Genomic DNA, 18,961 nt, shown 5'->3' with positions numbered 1-18,961 from the left:
TTTTGGTGTAATAAAATGTTCCTAAAGAGCTGCTGAAGCTGCTGTAATACAGTTGTTTTTGCTGAAACCTGGTTTGGTGGCCTGAGAAGTTAGAAGTTTGCAGCCCGTTTATAATTTTTCAACCTTGTATCTTCAGTTAGGTGAAGAAAAAAAGCTGGGTCACACATGTAAGCTGTATGTGTTCAAATTATGTCACCAAAAGCAGTGCTTGCACAGATGTGCGAATACAAAAGTTTTACTTGACTAATGGGGTCAACTGTGAGTACTGGAGTGCCCATCCCTGGTGGAAAGAATTATGGGATATGCTGGGCCACCAAGGATATGCCTGTTGTGTCCTTAGTAAACCCAAAAAAGTAAGACACACTTGTTGGCCACATTTTGAGGATCCTGCATTGTGTGAGAGCCTTCAATGAATGCTGCGACATGTTCAGTCTTCAAATGCAGCCTCTGAATGGAGACACATCGTATGGGTCGATAACTAATGACAATCTCAAAACTAAGAAATAAAAAATGGAAAAATAGCCAGAAAATACAGTTTTGCTTTGAGAGGGAATCACTGATGGTGAAATCTCCATTTGCTGCTGCTACAAACACCATGAAGTTTAATTAAGTTAAACAGTCAGACAGCGCCCTCTGCTGTTGAAAAAGAAAAAGCCTGTTTCATTATTCATTCCACCGATTTAAACTGTTCCATATGTGACACCATCATATTTTTTGAGCTGGGCGTTGTGTTTTATAGAGAAGTGATGGTATGATCTCAAACCAAGCGCAACATTTGTTAACAGCTTAAACTGTGTGAAAACTTTTAAGGAGATATTACACACTAGGTTGATAAGATGTTATAATGATCTCAATGTCGATTTTGTTCTGCACAGGATCATTCGCCTGAGATTCAAGACTTGTGAATGTAAGGAGTGAAAGCTACCGGTTCTTTTACAGATGGTTTGTTTTGAGTACTTTTTTATTTTGTTTTATTATTGGAATGGCTTTGATACAATACCATGAAAAGATCCATTTTTTTTATTAACCTTGAATAATCAGTCTAACCAAGACCATGTGCCAACAGCTTGAATCCAACTTCCAAGACATCCAATTGATTAAAAAGAAAGCAAAGTCAGATCTGGAGTAACTAACAACACATTCAGACAAACAACCAAAACAAAAACCAGCGATGTTTTTTTTTTTAGAAATGCGATTGACTGATCAATTTCACAAACCGTGTTGTTATTGTCATCTGGGTCACAGACATCAACATGACACTGACAGTAATTATGATGAAGTTAAAAGCTGCATGAGATCAAAAATGTCCTCCTGTTGTGTTTTGACTTGATGTAGAGCTGTTACTCTCCTCTCAGTATCTGTCTTTGTAACTGCACATCCTAACAACACTATGTAATCAATACAGCTTAGCATTGATCCGTACTGATCCTCTGTGTCTAAGTGATCATCCGTCACTTACTCAGTGCTCAGGATCACCACAGTGTCATCCACACATTAGCCAACAAAGCTTGAACAGACACTCAAAGGAGATTTAAAAAAAAGGAAGGAATAAATGCTGATGGATTAAGAAAATGTGCTGTGGTGTGTGTAAAGTGGGAATGCATCCCTCCATGTTGTCTTTAAAAGTGTGTGTGAGCAAGTGCAGGTGAAGGTCACTGAGGGGAGGGGTCACTGCTGTCCCTCTCAGCTGGGTTTTGGCAGTCTGTGTGAAGTGTCGTGCAAAAGGGGCGCAGTGCAGGGCTCAATACAGCTAGCCAAAGCAAGTGTGTGTGTGTGTGTGTGTGTGTGTGTGTGTGTGTGTGTGTGTGTGTGTGTGTGTGTGTGTGTGTGTGTGTGTGTGTGTGTGTGTGTGTGTGTGTGTGAGAAAGTTGGCAGACTTGATGCAGAGGAAGACAGGGTGACTTGGGACACGCATTGAGGGCGTCCAAGAGTGCAGCGAGTGCACAGCATCGTGCGAGGCCAGCGAAACCTTTTTTTTTCTTTTTGAAGGTTTAGGCACCAACACTCAGCATGTCCCAGGATCCCCTTCCATGTATTCTTCAGCGCCCTAGCTGCATCCTATCCATTATTCAGGCAGAGGGATGGAAGGAGAGGAGGAGAAACTTAGAGAGGAGATTAGAGAGGGTGGGCACAATTTGGGGGAGGCACAACAGCGCAAAAACATCTGGGTGATAATGTTGACAGGGGATGAATTGACACAGAGGCTGAAGGTAAGAAAGTGAAAATAAAGTGAAGAAAAATGAAGGAAAAAATAATAATTTTGAGAATAAACTGGGATTATGGAAGCACGCAGAGGTTCAGGACATATTTAATATCCGTGATTGATGGATCGGCTCCTGTGACCTGACTTCTGTTCAGTGTTTTACTCTGCGTTAGCCATCTTTACAGTCTAGTCTGGACCCAGACAAGCTGCAGGATGATTGATGTGGACAGCACCAAGTCACAGACAGTCCTTCACACAATACCGCACACGTTAATGTGCTTAATAGTACCAGACCCACCCCTTTTGCAAGTTGCTGAATGTTTACTCTCTGCATGCAGGCGAGTCTGGAGCACATCAGGAGAACAATCTGTCATAATTACAGAAATCTGTGAGAGAGAGTGTGTGTGTGTGTGTGTGTGTGTGTCTGTGTTAAAGCTTGAACGTGAGTGTGTTAAAGTCCGATGCAGCCACAGTAAGATGCTCTTTATCTGCAGGCCAACAGAAGCAGAGACAGACCTGAGCAGCCGATGACAGATGACAATGGATATTTATCTTCAGTGTTTGCATTTATCATCCAAACAGCACAGCGCAGACACACACTTTCTGTGTGTGCATGTCTTCTTAAAGTTCACAAAGAGGGAAGAAAAATGCACTTCCTTACAAGCACGAATTAGCCACTAAATTGAACGCTTTTCTGGCTTGCAATCGGACTTAGAGGGGATGAATCAAAGAGGTGAGCCGCACTACAAATCATCAAAAGACACTTGATTTTCTAAGCCCACAAACACAGCATCAGCAGTTGTGCTCTTTAAGAATTTAAGTTCTTTAATCCGGTAGCAAAGGGGCCGCGCTCCCTGCTCCTGAGCCCTTCACAGCAAAGGCGGGGTGTTTGATTCACAGTGGCTTTTCTCATGCTTTTCTCACCAACAAAGCACTAATTACAGTATGAGTGAGTGGCTGTGTTGGCTAAAGCTGGCCTGTGAGAACATGAAAGGAGAGCAGCACAGGCTGCAAACTCCCTCCTGCAAACGCTGTAATTAACTCTGTGACACTACATCCCTCCTTCGTTTCCCCTCTTTCTCTGCTCTTACAAACACACATCTCTCTTTCTCTCTCCTCCTCAATGTGTAGCTCAGGAAATAAATTTAGCGACATCATGCTCTTGGTCAATGAAGAAGGAGCAAGGGGCGGGAGCAGGAAGCCGGAGAAGAGATGGGAGGGTGTAAGGGGAGGTTAGGGGGAAGAGGGACAGTCGTCAGTACACACCCCTCCACCACCCCACCTCATCGTCAGCCGTGCTGAACCGAACCTGACAGCTATTCAATTTTCCCAAAGCTAAATCTAATCTGCAGCCGTCTCCCCCGCACTGACACACTGTTACACTGGAACGCCTCAGCCATCACACACCCCTGGCAGCAGATTGGCACCATCACACGTACTTTCCCTCTACACTTCCTCACACACACACACACAGACACAACCTGACATACACAAATGTGATTCATAGGGCAAGAAAGGCAAATAGGGGGCAACGAACGACAAAAGTAAAACTACTTTTCAGATGAGTCTTACAAAAAGTGAATTTAAGATTTAAAAGGACTGAAAGCTCTGATTTGTTTCAACTCACAGACAGAAAATGGAGCTGAAACAAGGATTTCAGAAACATCAAGAGCATCTACATTTTCTTTGGACTCTCCCAAAACAGCCTACAGAACAATCCTAAGACCAAAACTTTCAGTCGGCAGCATGCATGACTGATTGTTCCCTGTTTCCCCAGAAACCCTGAATGAAAGCAGAAAACTCTGCAGTATCGTAGAGATTCATCAAAACTAACAGCCTGAATCTCAAGGAACAGAATGAACCTGTGTTCAGGTCTTATGTGAATAAAAAAAAGACAAAGAAAAGAGGGTGCACCAGACAAAGGTAACAAAAGACACCCTGGCAGCGGACAAAAGGCTCAAACAGAGTATTAAAGAGATGCTGGATGATGAATGAATGTTGATATCTCAAAGCAAGTACGTGAACTCAGGTCAGACATGTAAAACTTTTCAGCTGTGATAAAAGAAGAATGAAATGCTGTGAAAGAAGTTTCCTCCAAAAAACATCTAAGGAAATTGTTGTGTTGATTCCAATTTTTTTTTTGAGCATCTCTTTAAAAATCAGGATTTATGTATCTCTAATCTGTTTTTCCATATCCCTGGAGTAAAATAAGGTAATCCCATCCCTGGCAAGACTCAATACCAGACAATTGGACTCGAGTCATAGAGACTCGACTTGAGTCGGACTCGAGTCGCAAATTTGACGACTCGCAACTTGACTCGACTTGAGGGTAAAAAACTTGAGACTCGACTTGACTTGAGACAAGCTGACTCAGACGACTTGTAGCATGTAGCTGATTTATTGTGACAAACACTGGTCATATATTCTAAAATAAAAATAATCTAACAGGCGCTTAATTACTGTTTACCCCAGAACTCAGATTTTCTTTCTGGGAACTCTGACATCCGAGTACAAATTAAAAGCACCATAAAATGGCGACTTCCCTGTTGCATCTTCTGCTGCACCAAAAGTAGAGCAGTTTGCATTTAAAAAATTCCACTCAAATGGAAAAAGACGGAGCGCACAATGCAGGATATACAACGCTTAAATTAACGAAAAAGGGGGAACAACGTCCAATTGTATACGCCATTTAAAGACTGTACATGAAGCCAAACAGGTGACACCAAGCTGACACTATTAGAAGTGTGTGCGCGTGTGCATGTGTATGTTGGTGATATGTTCGTCGATCGTGTTTTGAACATTGTTGTTAATAAGACAAACGATTTCACTCACCACTGTTACGAACATTGATATGGGCTACTGTAGCCTGTGTGACTGCATCAATAATATCCATATACGTAACAAGCCCCCGTCATCCAACACTTAATCACTCTTCATAACAAACATCCAGTCGTGACTCGTCAGCAGAGGAAATAACTCCCACGCTAAACCCTTATTCCTTCTCATTTAGCCTCCGATTAGTTTTTCCTCGAGCTATAGCTGCATTAAGTCCACTCTGTTATTCTTTTGGAACGAGGACAAAGGACCCTAAGCCAGCTAAACAAATGCACGTGGCCAGGCACTATAGGCAGATCAATTTGTGCCTGATGATAAATGACATATTAAAATATAAAATATAAAAACATACATGTCAAGATTATTTTGTGTTTTTTTTTCTTTTTAAAAGCAATAGGCTTGTAGTAGGCACTAGACATTACATTAATGGTGTCACTACTAGCCACTACTTTGACATCCCTTAAATGAATGGCCCTTTATTTTAAGTTATATCTATTTTAAGCTCCTGTTCTGTGCTGTTTGCACTTTGTTTGCACTGGTAAATTTTTTGCCTTTGTAAAAGTAGCTTCCTTATATCTATAAAAAAAAATCACTTTAAATGTGGCAAATATTCAAATTAAACATTTTTTTGTGTCAAACATGAAATTTCTTTAATGTAATGTAGCCTAGCCGTTGCCATCTACCTAGGTCTAAATAATCAAACATGTAATGGATAAATATATATCTTTTAAGATCTATGCTGGTTTAATCCATGCAGAGTTGAAGAATAATCTGCATACTTTTTGACATTTACTTTAGGAAGATAAGGGTTCTCTCTTCAAGATATAAACCTGAGATATAACCTGTGACTCGACTCGGCAACCTTGTGACTTGAGTCGACTTGAATTGAAACCTTGTGACTCAACTCGACTTGACTTGACAACCTCTGTGACTCGACTTGACTTGACTTGCCCACAACAGAAAAACTTGAGACTTGCTCGAGACTTGGACCAAATGACTTGAGACTTGCTTGGGACTCGGATCGGAGGGACTCGTACAATTGTCTGCTCAATACCTCTTTGCAAAGTTGGACACTCTAAATTTGTTCTAAAACTAGAAAAATTTGCAACCAAAACTTCCATAAGAAACTTATGTTTGCATCAATTTGGAGACCTTGTGTGGACAAAGATTTGCTGCTTATTAAATGTGGAACAAAAGTTGTTAAAGTAGTACGCACTTCATTAGTCTTGACTGACTCTGACATCAGTTAAAGACATAATAAATAACAGCATTGCGATGATCAGGCTTTATGCTGATGGTCTAGTTAACTTTTGCACGTCATAGAGAGAAATCAACTGTAATTTCAGTCAGTGTTGTAACCAGCTAAACCTCCCTCTCAAGAGCGTGAAGGTTTTTAAAATAACTTAAATAAATGTTAATTTAACTGCAACATTGTCATAAGAAATTTTTAAAAGGGTCATTTGTTTTAGAAACAAGAGGCGGTTGAACTTCTCTGATTTCTTTTTGACAAGTATGATAAACACACAACGTTCCTGAATAAGAAAAAGAAATGTTAAATCAAATTAAAACTTAAAGTGCTGTTTAATTAGAGTCCTCTGAGGATAAAACCTCAAACTGAGGCTCTGCACGCAGCATGACTCATTCCTCAACTGTTGTCATCCAAATATGTAATTAATTTTAAATGAACGTGAAAAACTGAAATGCATTATCGCTTTCACTTCAAAATTAGATAATTAGTCACGCTCTTAAATCTGGTTGGTGTGACTAAAATACATATTCAGAACCAAAATAGATCCTCTTTTCTGTCATAAAATAGACCAACGTGAAACTGCTTTTGGTAGAATTCTGACATGATGTGTCTGTAAAAATACTCTCATGGAGAACAGGACACAGTGCTGCCGGGGGTGACACACTAAACAAAGTGTGGGACAAAATTCACAAATCTTCCCTGTTCCCATGATCCTCTGAGAACCAGTGGGATTATATGGAGATATGTTTTTTTGAGAGGTGACATGAACATTCAGTTCATTTTTCCGCCTTGATTATAGCATTCTGCAAAATAAGTTTGGACGTTAAAGTTTTGCTTTTCAGAGTTGAAACTTTTAACTCTAACTTAACAGATTAGGAGATATTAAGACCAGGAGTTTGCCCGTAACCAGAGGCGTAGCTCACATGATTGACAGGTCTGGCACCCTGTAGCTGTTAATCAAGAGGCTGAAAGCCCGCCTCTTGAGTCAGCATTGACAATATGGCCCCCGTCGTCAAATGGCTCCATTACTCTGTATCAGGAACAGACAGGTAACGGTACAGAGACTATGTATTAGGGGTGGGCGATATAGACTCGAGATTATGTCACGATATTTTAATGAAATTTGGGATAACGATATTTATGATGATATGGGGGGGAAAAAAACGAACAAATTACTATTAGCGGTTGCTGCTTCTGAATAACAGCATTTTTATTGCACACACAGTATGAAAGCCTCTTTTCCAATCATTTACAACTACTACACACTACACTTGAAATGTAAACATAGTCAGTAGGTCAGATCCAGAGAACATCTGACATTTTGGAGGACGAAAAGTTAATCTTGCTGGTGAAAAACTTCATAATTCTATACGACACAACACATCCTTTCTATAAGGACACCAACAAAAAGGAGAAGGCATGGACTGAAGTAGCTGGAGTTTTAGGAGGGCCAAATGAGCTAAACATGCTAATTAATTACCATGAAAGTACTTTGTCATGGGTGGGATTCCTGCAGGAACATGTGGTTCTCCTCTGATCTTGTGATCTTGGGTATCCAGCTGCTATGGACGCTATCCTACACTGTGCTGCTCATCCAGAGACACGTCCAGTATGAATCGGCACGCTGCCAAAATTTGCAGGAATGCGCTGCGCAGCGTTCACACTTTATGTGTGAATTAGGGGTAATGCTGATACTGGGTTCGGATGTTCGACACATCCATCGTAGAGGCAAAAAAATTCACAAATACAAAGGTATCTTTCACGTCCTCCTCATGTGTTTTCATAGCCTGGTTGTTTTTGGTCATGTGTTTCAGCTTTAGGTGGTGAAACATGTTTGTGGTGTTGCCCCCCTTTGCGGTAATAGTTCTCCTCCACATTTGCTGCATGTCTGAACTTTGGTCAGGTAAACCACCTCCACATCACTTAGGTAGCTCCTCTTTTAGGCACTAAATCCTCATGTGAGGACGAAGTTGATGCTGCCGTGCTACTTTTGCTCTCAGCCATTGTTGTTTTGTACACAGCAGGGTGTGTCAAACATCAGTGTATCTCTGCACTGTTAATATCTGGAAATGACAAATTTACATGGTCAAAAAAATTATACTGGTGTTATCGTAGATGATGTGATATGGCACACCCCTACTATGTCCATAAATTATACAGTGACTTGACCACAGTAAAAGCGCCCCCTAGCTGAAGAAGGAAATACCATGTTTATATGTCAAAGCTAAAACTTTGAATCGTATGCTATTTTTTTTTTTATAAATGATTTGGAATCCTAAACCGGAAGTCATGAGCGCGTTTTATTTATCACTCTTAGTCATGAATTCAGATTTTGGTCGGTTTATTCAACATTGTTTGAAATCTTAAAGTTCAAATTAGTTTTGTTTTGTATTGAAAATCTTTGAGTTGAATCACTTGTGAGCTTCACTCATTATTAAGAATGTTTCACTCGTTACTTTGAATCTTAGCTTGGAAACTTAAGCAAAGTTTATCATCATGTGAGGGCCTGTTCATAGCTGCAACTTTAATTCTGGTCTGTTATTTGAAACTGCTGCTTTATTCAAAGAACCTCTGCACTTTGTCTTCTTTGGCTCAAACTTAAAAAAAAAACATCCTCTGCAGACAAGTCAGTGTCCTGCTGTTATGAAGCAGAATGGTAAGCCACCACTCTCACGCACAGCGCTCTGACACACACTTCCCTTCCCCACCCCAGTAAATCGATTCCAGCATACACCTGTCACACATCATTACACCTTCCTATCATCCTCTGCTCTATATGCACCTCTGACTGTGAGAGATTTGGAGTCTGTGTATGACTGAGTGTGCCTTAACTAGGTATGCAAACTTAACACACATACACCTGCTGCCTGCCTGTCCCCCTCAGGACCTGCTTCTGCGTTTCAAAACAGAAAATCAGACGTCCGGGGTCAACTTTCAGACTTTCAGCTGTGATGCTCCCACAGAAACATCATTCCTCTTATGACTTCTATTACAAGATGCTTCAAGTTATATTCTAAGTGGAATAATGCCCCCTACCTGTATTCCAGAGAGCCATAACGTCAGTGAGGTGAAAACTCGTCCAGCCATCCACACAAACACACACACACACACACACAGACGCACACAGAGCCATAACAGCAAGGCTGGCTCATATAGACAGGTTGCTCAATGATACATGAAATTAAAGATTTTAACAGAATAGCAGTGGAGAGGGTAAAACACACAGAGCTAATTCCAACTATCAGTGGGAGACGTCTAATGTGTCTCAACCACAGGGCTTCATTCCTTCCTATGAGCGTGCGAGAGTGTATGTACATCACTATTTTACAAGCACACTACATGTTTGCATTTAATTGCAGCTCCAGTGATGAAAATACAGTTAGCATTTGAGTTGGGTAACAATTTAAAGACACTATTGATCCCCGCTTCCTTCTTCTGCAGGGATACACACAAGTGGACACACACAAACACACACACACACACTTATGACCTGACTGGTATAACCTTGAAACAGGAGCTGTTTCCGATGGATACAGGAAGCAGGCCACAGCATGCAAAGGACAGGAGTAGAAAGAGGACGGGGGGATGGAGGAATGATGGTCCAACAAAACTGGTCCAACTGGTGCAATACTGTTCAGGAAACACTAAATCTGCATACTGAATAAAAAATAAATAAAATAAAACTAGGCCCTTAAAAAGATTTTGAATTATGTCTCTGGAAATATTAACAAATCTGATTATTCAATATTAAAATGATGAAAAATCTCTCAGCCCTTGGACCTTTTGGAAATTAAGTTTAGTAAAACTGCAACACAATGATTTCACTGAGGCTTTAAAGTCACAAATCTGCTCAATCTGATGCTGCAAACTGTTCTCCTTCTTGCTGAAATAACTCAAAATTACTACATCACTAAATAATCTTCAAATAAATAAAACTAATCTGCTAATGTCTCAGGATTAGGGCTGTGAATCAATTCAAATGGAGTCAATTAACAGCATGATTTTATGTTGATAATTACGATTTACCACATATCTGCACTGTTTTCATGACTCTTCTTTTTTTTTTTTCCCTGTGGATGATTTCATTCAAAATCAAATCATGCATCAAATTATAGCTGAGTTTACCACAAATGGAGTTTCATATTTAGACTGTGACATTTGGACATGGAGCAACAGCATGAGCAACATTAGGAATGAGACTTCAAAACCATTAAAACCTGATGAGCGCTTTGCTTTTATGCCCTGATGCTACTTCTGTGGTTTTGTTCGCTGAATCCACGTCAGGCAGCTCTCACACGATACTTGTTTCTGTGTCTCCACTCTGAGTGTTTACGGCAAGAGACACAGATATTTAATTAAGTTTAAGCAGAGGAATGCATCTAAAAGAAATAAAAGGGAGAAATGTGTTTTGTATGAGCTATACTCCATGTTTTGGTGTGACGGTACAAAATATTTTTTCCAAATATTCTGCAACACCTGTGCATTCAAAGAAATCCTCCTCATTGCCGGATGACTCAGGCGAACTTGTGTATGTTTGTGTACGTGTGTGTGTATGATTGATAGACAGGGATGTTTTTTCCAGGGGAGTTTTGTTACGCTGGGGTCAGAGAGTTAACTGAAGAGAGACTGAGTCCATCTGTCCCCTGCCCAGGGGAAACACACACACAAACACAAACACACATGCCTGGGTCCTTTCTCTTCAGCACCATCCTCCTCCTCTCTCAGTGTGCATCCTTATTCTTTCAGCCCATTTAAAAGCATATGTGCCCTCAGGGGAGCTGTGGTCCCTCCTCAGCTTTTCTGGACAGGAGTTACCAGGCTGTTCCAGATCCACACTGAAGCACAGCAAACAGGACACCCCGTCCATGTGAGCTTTAAAACATTAAACCTCACATCTGGGGAAATCCTTGTGATCTTGCAACACGCCAGTTGGGTGTGAAAGATGCACTTTTCCAACAAAAGAGGTCTCCATTCTTTTTCTTCGCTCAATTAACCCTGCGGCCTTCATTTGCATTTCATAAAGAGGTCGTCGCTTCGTGGGAGGGTTATCTGCTTTTTGGAGGCAGAAAAAGATGAGAAGGGGGAACAGTTTTTATCCTGTTAGAGAGATAACACCGTAGCTCTGGCTTCTGAGCTCTTGATGAAATCCACGCCATAGGCCCCTGTGTGTTTCTGTGGGTGTGCATGTGAATATGCACCCTCTAGTCGCGTGCGTCCGTATCTTTCTACGCAAGCCGGTTTGTGCGGGAGTCTGTGTCAGGTCCTGGTTGCGTGTCACATCACATCTCTAATGCGGCTTGTGTGACACCTGCAGGCACACCACAGTTGGTGTCTGCAAACCACCAGAGCCCAGAGCACAACATTTTGTGTATGCACCCGCTGGGAGGTTAGCATCAGCCTGGCCTTTCTCCATCCGCCATCCATTAGCAACTTTTAACTCATGCTTCATCAACTGACCCTCCATTAGGAAAATTTGCATTCCATCACACTCAATTCTTGCATTAATAAGAGAATTCAGAGTGGAAACGGACAAAATAAGGGGTTGTTAGACATGTGAGGAACATACAGTTAAAAAAGCACTTCCCAGAGTGTGTGTAAGTGTGTGTGTGTGAGTATCTGTAAGAGTGCTTTACAATTGGACAGCCATTTAAAAGGCACACATTCAGAATAAGCTTTTAAATCTGTGCCTACCTAGTCGACATGCATTACTGATTTTGAAGTGGCTAAAAAGTGCAGGTCCTGCAGAGTGAGAGATGAAGAGTGACATTTCTCTCAACTCTGAAAAATAACTCAGCAGCAGTCATTTCCTCTCATAAGCCTGTCTTTTGCATCCGCACTGCAATTTTGAAAGTCTCTCAAAAGGGTATATTCACACGTTTAAATAAACTGTTGCTTTACCCATGGTATCAAATCATTTCAGCGTCGCAAAAAAGTGTAAAAATGTGTGTGTCAAAGTGTGTACTTTCACAGCAGGCTGGTTAAAAAAAATCTTTTTAAAAACACAGATTTCAAGTACAGGAGAGCTTTTTTTTCTCTCCTCTCCTTTCCTCTCCTCTACGAAATATTTTTTGAGAGTCAAACCACCCACATGAGAACTCAGTTCCAGTTGGGTTTTGTGGGCATTTAAATGGTATTTAAACTGTTTGGACAGTTGACAGTAAAACTGCTCACCTTCTGCAGCAGCTGGGAGCCTGAGTACTTTGCAGAGATGGACTTCATCTCCCCACCAAACGCAGAAGCCCAGAGCTTCACCCTGCAGACATCACACAGACAGGGGGGAAATCAACCTCCAGGTACAGCTCAGCGGATTACAGAGTGACTTATTGGTTATGTTCAAAGATGGTTTTTGAGATATCTGAAAGAGCAATAATCTCATAGTTTCTTCTTTGAATGAGGGGAAAAGTAAAGAGCCACGATGAAACGCACTAATTATCAGCAGTCAGAATAGTTAAAGTCTTCCAAGTTTTTCTGTGACACCCACGCAGAACTGCGGACTCTGTATTTACAAAGTTCAGGTTTGAAACTTGGAGATTCAAACATTACGCATCGTGTACTTACACAGACGGAGGGATGCTTTGGTGGGTTCCTCCCACCCCAGTGATCCTGGAGCTCAGAGTTGAGAAAAGTAGAAGAAAGCACACGCTGGAGAGCACACAGCTCCGATCCACCTGCATCTTGTGCGAAAAATACCCTCCTCACGCGCGCAGTGCGAGTTTTGGGCTTATGCTGCCACCGTGAATTTTCCCCACCGGGAAATCCAGAATCGAGACTGAAACGGTGGGAATAAAAAGTCACCTGTGCTGGCTGACTAAGTCATTCATGGTAATGTGTTGGAAAAACAGCAGGTTCCTCCTCAGCTGTGTGACTTCTCCAAAGTACCGCTGCGTGGTCCCGCTCACCGGTGCGACGTTCACGGCTCAGCTGCTCGGTGAAAAGTCGGACTCGAACCCTCCGGCGGAGAAAGTCCGCCCGGTAGTCGCCTCGGATTTGTCAGACCTCACCCACCGACGGCACGGAGAGGAGGTTCAGTGGGGGAACGGGGAGAAGATCAGACGATGCCGCGCAGGAGAGCACGCCTACTCCTCGCGGGTGATGCGACTAGCCTCCTCTCTCACACCCTCCCTCCCTCCTGTCCTCACTTTCTCTCCTCCTCACACAAGGAGCTGAGGATAGGCTACTGAGGATGCTGTTATTGTTGTTCTTGAATTACGCCACACTTCTGCTTCTCTCTCCCTCTTTCCCCCCACTTATGGGCTACAATAGTTAGCCTTTAGCTTTCATGTCGGATCAAGTCATGCCCTGTATTCCCAGTCCACTGAAGCAGGAGCCACAGCCAAAGTGCTGACAAAAGACAGAAAAGAGAGGGAAAGAGAAGAGAAAGGGAGTGTAAATTGGAGGAGGGAGAGGAAGGCTAGATGATAAGTCAGTTATGCTGCGTAAAAGCATGTCAATGAAATGCACTTTGTGATGTGGCACTGGCAGTGTGTGGGCATATTATGGGCTGTGAAAGAGGATGAGAGGCTCCAGGCGAGGACCCCATGCGATGGATCGCCTTTCACAAAGAGCTGGAAGGATCCTGGGAAAACACTGGAAGGGATCAACATGGGCTGAATAGATTATCTCTATACTGCAGTGCAAGTGGTGCCAGGTTGATGACAGGCCCAACCCAAAGTCATCAATAGTCTTGTCAAGTCAACAAAACATTGGTCGACCTGTTGTGAGAGTCTCAATGCAAGCACAGTGTCAAAAAAACAAAGGGGTTCACTAATTGCAAAATGAGAAGGTAAAATGTGTTTGTATTCAGCGTAAATTGGGCTATTTTCTTTTATCTTTATCTAGTTTTCAGTCAAGCCAAAAAAGAAGAGTGGAACACATTTTACATGTGACAAACTGCCCTAAGCTGATAATAATTTCACCATCCGGTCTCTACAACAGGAGTTTGACTCAGTGTGAGGCTCTGTAAATGCTGGTTTCTCTGTGGTTCTAACTTTTATTAATGTGTCAGCAGAAGAAAAAGCAAGAAAAGTGAAAAATATGCTGTGATTATTGCTGGAGTACACAAACGTGTCAACATAGTTTAGCAATATTCAAAAACTTCCAAGTGAAATAGACAACTTTTATGGTGTTTACCTTCTTTTTTCTGCCTCAGCATGTTTCTGCTGTATCTGCTGTTGCCTGTTGGCAGCCAGACGAAATGATGAAAGGACTGCAGAGTCAACTACTAGTTGAACATCATTTCTCCTGAGGTAAAGAGGTGACATGCAGCAAATATTCTGCATGTAGACGATTTGCCTCTGGGAATCCACAAAACCGGAAAAAAAATATCAGCACTGGCAGATGGGGTGTTGTTTTTATCACACTGAACACGAGGTTTCATTACTGACAGGACTATGTGGTTTGAAAACACTTGGAGGATGAATGGCTAAGTTAGAGCCAATTTTGAACAAATATCTTTGCAGTCTGAGAGAGTATGCAACCTTCAGTTTAGGGTGTTGTAGGTAGAGAGAATTATTTATATCCTCTGACTTTACTCTAACATTTAGGCTTCAATTTGTGGTAATTGTCTTCTGCTCGAGTATAACAGAGTTTTCACAAAGAGGGTAGGTCATACAGTAGCCTACCAATGCTGGATGTTCATAGTAAACATGCAGATCTTCAAAGTGATACATATTTATATGTTGAAAGATCCATGAATACATAAATAAACTGCTCAATGAAATCTCTTGTAAAACTGGCACTCGTAAGATCTCTTTACGAGACTCGCTGAAACTATGAGGTCATCACTTTAACATCTTCTAACTGGTTCATGGTATACTCATATATATATATATATATATATATATATATATATATATATATATATATATATATATATATATATATATATATATATATATATATATATATATATATAAATATATTTATATATATACTTAAATATTCTTTCCGTTGCTAGGCGCTGCCCAAGTAGATGCCTGTTGCAGCAGCTCTCTCTTCTTTGTCCGTTTCTTGTAATTTTTTCGTCTCTTTTTCATAATCTTTGTATTTGGAGTGGATCATCACTTTGTATGGTTCATTGTTGGTCACGGACACCAAACTTTTTGTGACTTCAGCGATATTTTTTACTACTTTTCTCCTGTGTTTGTCTGGAGATCCTACATGTAACCATGGCTGCATTGTTTACATGCAGGAGGAGGAGGAGGAGGTGAGGACGATGTGCTGGTTCTCGGATGTGAGCTGGGAGGTGACGACGTGGACCTGTCCTTTCATCCATCGTTGCTGGGAACGTGGGATCTAGCCCTGGGGAATGGACAAGCTAGCCATGCTGGCCCAGCAGCATCGTGCTGTTCACGGACATGGCTGACGGAGTTGACATTGGACGCTGGTTTCACATTGGAGGAGCTTCGCCTGCTGTGAGCAGACAGGATCCAGGAGACAGAGACTGAACAGACTGCGGGGAGGCTCAGTCCTGGACCCTGTGGAGGTGGAGGCTGGCTGGGCTGGAGAGTGGTGGACGAGTGGTGGACGGGATGTCGTCATCTATTTTCTTATGGACCTTTTTGCACTTTCTATACTCTTTCTTACTTTTGTTTTCTTAAATGCTGCAGTGACTCCTGAATTTCTCCTCGGGGATAAATAAAGTATTTTCTATTCTATTCTATTCTACTGGAGGGGCAGACCTGAAACACAAATATCTCCCCATAACTCTTCCACCAACAAGCCTCCAGAGGGCTAGCCAATCAGAGAGGAGGGGGTTTGTGGAGCAGGAAGTCTTATGCCCTGTTTACACAACAACACTTCATCTGAAAACACTAAAACAAAGTGAAAAAAATCTGCATTTACACGGAAAAGCAGAGGGACTAAAAAACCCTGTAGTAAGCAGGCCTGTAGTTGGCGCTATAACTGTCTTGTCCGGAAGCCACTTTTGGGAGATTTCCACCTAAGTAGAGTTGAGCTGATCATCTGGTGTATTGGGGAATACTAAGTTAAAAAGTGGAGCAACAGATGCACATTTTGTATGAAGACAGTCAGCAGATACAGCAGATTGAGCAGCACAAGCACAAGCGGTAGTTCGTGACGATCGTAACACGATACCGTTGTCTTGTTGTATGCGCTTGCGCAAAGCAAAGTGAGACGTCAGAGTTTCCACTGAAAACGGGGACTTACTGTTTACACGGCAACTGTGTCAGCAGCATTTCAGAAAAATCCCACTCTGGAGGCCGTTTTTAAAAGGTGGGCTGAAACGCTGTTTCCGTGTAAACACGAGGCTGAAACGTGACAAGACTTTTGTTTTTCACCCTAAAACCATTGTCATGTGAACGGCCCTTAAAGAGACAGTGTCTGAAAGGTTTATAAATCTTACAAAGCTACTATGAGGTAGAAACAGTATAATGCCGAAATAAATCATTAAAACACCCTCTTTTAATAAAAAGCCATTGTAAAAAGTAAAGTCCTACAGTTCTACAGTTTCATTTTGCAGACGCTTCAGTCCAAAGCGAATTACAACACAATCAAGAATTTAGACAGAAGGAAACCCTAGTTAGTGCGACAATGGTGCTACAAGGCATGCGCTGCAGACCATCCTCTTCTGTATTTATCTAAGAGCAAACCTTTGTGTGTTGCTAATTTTCTACATATACAACATATTTTTTTAGCATACCGACCCCTTACTTCTTATCTACACCCTTGGCTTTGTATTACATTCCCAGTGGATTGTCCAGATTTTAATGAACTACCCGTCTAATGACTCAACTAGTTTGTAAACCTGAAACATAAAAACACACAAAACTCAAAATTAACTTAAGTAACTTCATCTTCATCTGGAAACAAACATTCCTCCACAAACACACAAAAAAAAACCCACTCACCGACATATCCCAGTTCTGAAGATCAATCTAACGCAAAATGAAACTTATCATTAGCAGATGGCGAAAACCACACTCATGCATATAGCACATGATCACAGATGTAAATTAGAACATCAAAGAACTATGTAAGTTATATGTGTTATCATGCAAGTCACACGAGACCCATCACATCATCCCATTAGTCCCTTGTGATCCTCTTTTTATCGTTATAACAGCTTGTAACAATGTCCCAAGACAAAGCTAGTTTGAGAATAACACACCCCTGATAAAACCTATAGAAATAAAACACGTCATTTAGGGTTACTTGCAGGAACCTTGCACTGCATTAAATCAAATGATGGATTCAAGCACACAAGGTGGAGTCATGTCCCAAGAGATTTTGTAGATGGATGAGGGTTGAGGGAAGAAGCTAAAGTCTGGATTAGCAAGGGATTTCTACACAGTATAGTCAACCTTGAAACCAGCGCTTAGCATGCAGATCCCACTGAGGTGAAGGTTTTTAAACTGGATGGGCAAGACCTGAAGGAAGACTTGGGGACGTAAACAAAACAATGCATTAATAAATCACTTGTGTTAATATATTCATAAAGTCCTGCACAGACACAGTTCATGTGAAAAGTGTAGAGGAGAATTAGTCATGGGTCACATCAGAGGGAAAAAAACAAAACATCAAAGGCTAATGACCCAGTACTCTTCTCCATCTTCACACGCCCACAACCCCTCTTGTTTCTCCTCTAACCCTCCATTTCACCCGTTTTCAGGGCAGTAATCACACTTCATTTTGGAGAGCACAGTATACCTCAGCTGGTAGTAGCTGGGCCCTATCAACCATGACAAAAAAATAATATACGGTATCAATGGGATGAACTTTCTTTTCCATCCAATGGGGACAGCTTTCAGTTTGCTTTTTCCACTTCCGTAAAACCTACAGTTTTTATACATGACAAAAATCTTTTTCGAAACTCACTTCATCATGCTAAGTGTGCTTAAATTTAAAGAATAAATGAGTCAGAAAATGTAGAGGAAATGAGCTACTAATTGTAAGATGTAACTGTAGATTAACGGTAGATTTCCTTATTCTAAGAAAGTAAGACTCTGTGATCTTGTTCCTAAAATGTGCTTGTCTTTAGTATTAGAGGTTACCTAAATCTAAGAGGAACAGGTAGATCACACATGTAGAAATATTTAGATGTCTATCCATGACCTCTCTTCACTGTCTGTGTGTAGTTTGTTATAATCCCAATGTGACGTGAACTCACCTGTAGTTTCTCTAAGTAACAGCAAAAGATGTCAGTGTGTATTGCAGTTTTTTTCTTGGTTTCAGTTTTGGACAGGAAAGGTTAACATTCATTCACCTTCTATTTATACAAACAATGATTCCAGGAATCAAAGCTGACATAGGAAAATACTTTTATTCTTCTTCTTCTTTTTATTATTACTATTATTATTATTATTATTATTATTATTATTATTATTATTATTTATTTATTTATTTATTTATTTATTTATTTATTTATTCATTTATCTGTTTTTAAACTTTAACAGACTTTATTGTCATTCAGTATACAGCAGGAGTATCAGGACAAAAATTTGTTCCCATTGGCCCCAGTTTTCCAGTACACAGATACAGTGCAAGAAGGAGTATCAAGGTGCTAAAGTAACAAGGTGTAATGGTGTAATGGGTGCAGCAGGTAATAGTAAGGATCATTAAAGAAAAATGTGGCAGTTGTGTAGTTGTGGTGGCCGATGAGAGAAGAATTAGCAGCAGTGGACATATGTAAAGTAGCAGAGAGTATGTACAATAAC

The 18,961-nt window shown here is 41.1% G+C and overlaps 1 protein-coding gene across 2 annotated transcripts in view; it reads right to left on the bottom strand.

Moving 5' to 3' along the window:
- cacna2d3a (calcium channel, voltage-dependent, alpha 2/delta subunit 3a) overlaps positions 1–13,548 on the bottom strand; it is a 159,149-nt gene extending 145,601 nt beyond the window's left edge. Inside the window, exons 1-2 of one of the 2 annotated variants that reach the window (XM_074680877.1) lie at positions 12,846–13,548; positions 12,459–12,540 (exon numbers count right to left, since the gene is read on the bottom strand). In XM_074680877.1, coding sequence (XP_074536978.1) covers positions 12,459–12,540; positions 12,846–12,961 — 198 coding nt within the window. In that variant the 5' untranslated portion in view covers positions 12,962–13,548. The remainder of the gene's footprint in view (positions 1–12,458; positions 12,541–12,845) is intronic. The other variant, XM_074680879.1, reaches the window with a different exon arrangement.
- Between the last annotated feature and the right edge of the window lie 5,413 nt (positions 13,549–18,961).

This window comes from Halichoeres trimaculatus, unplaced genomic scaffold (assembly GCF_033239565.1).
Source record: "Halichoeres trimaculatus isolate MK-OKI-2021-1 unplaced genomic scaffold, fHalTri1.1 fHalTri1_scaffold_11, whole genome shotgun sequence".
NCBI lineage: Eukaryota > Metazoa > Chordata > Actinopteri > Labriformes > Labridae > Halichoeres > Halichoeres trimaculatus.
This window is presented reverse-complemented; position numbering and strand designations above follow the sequence as displayed.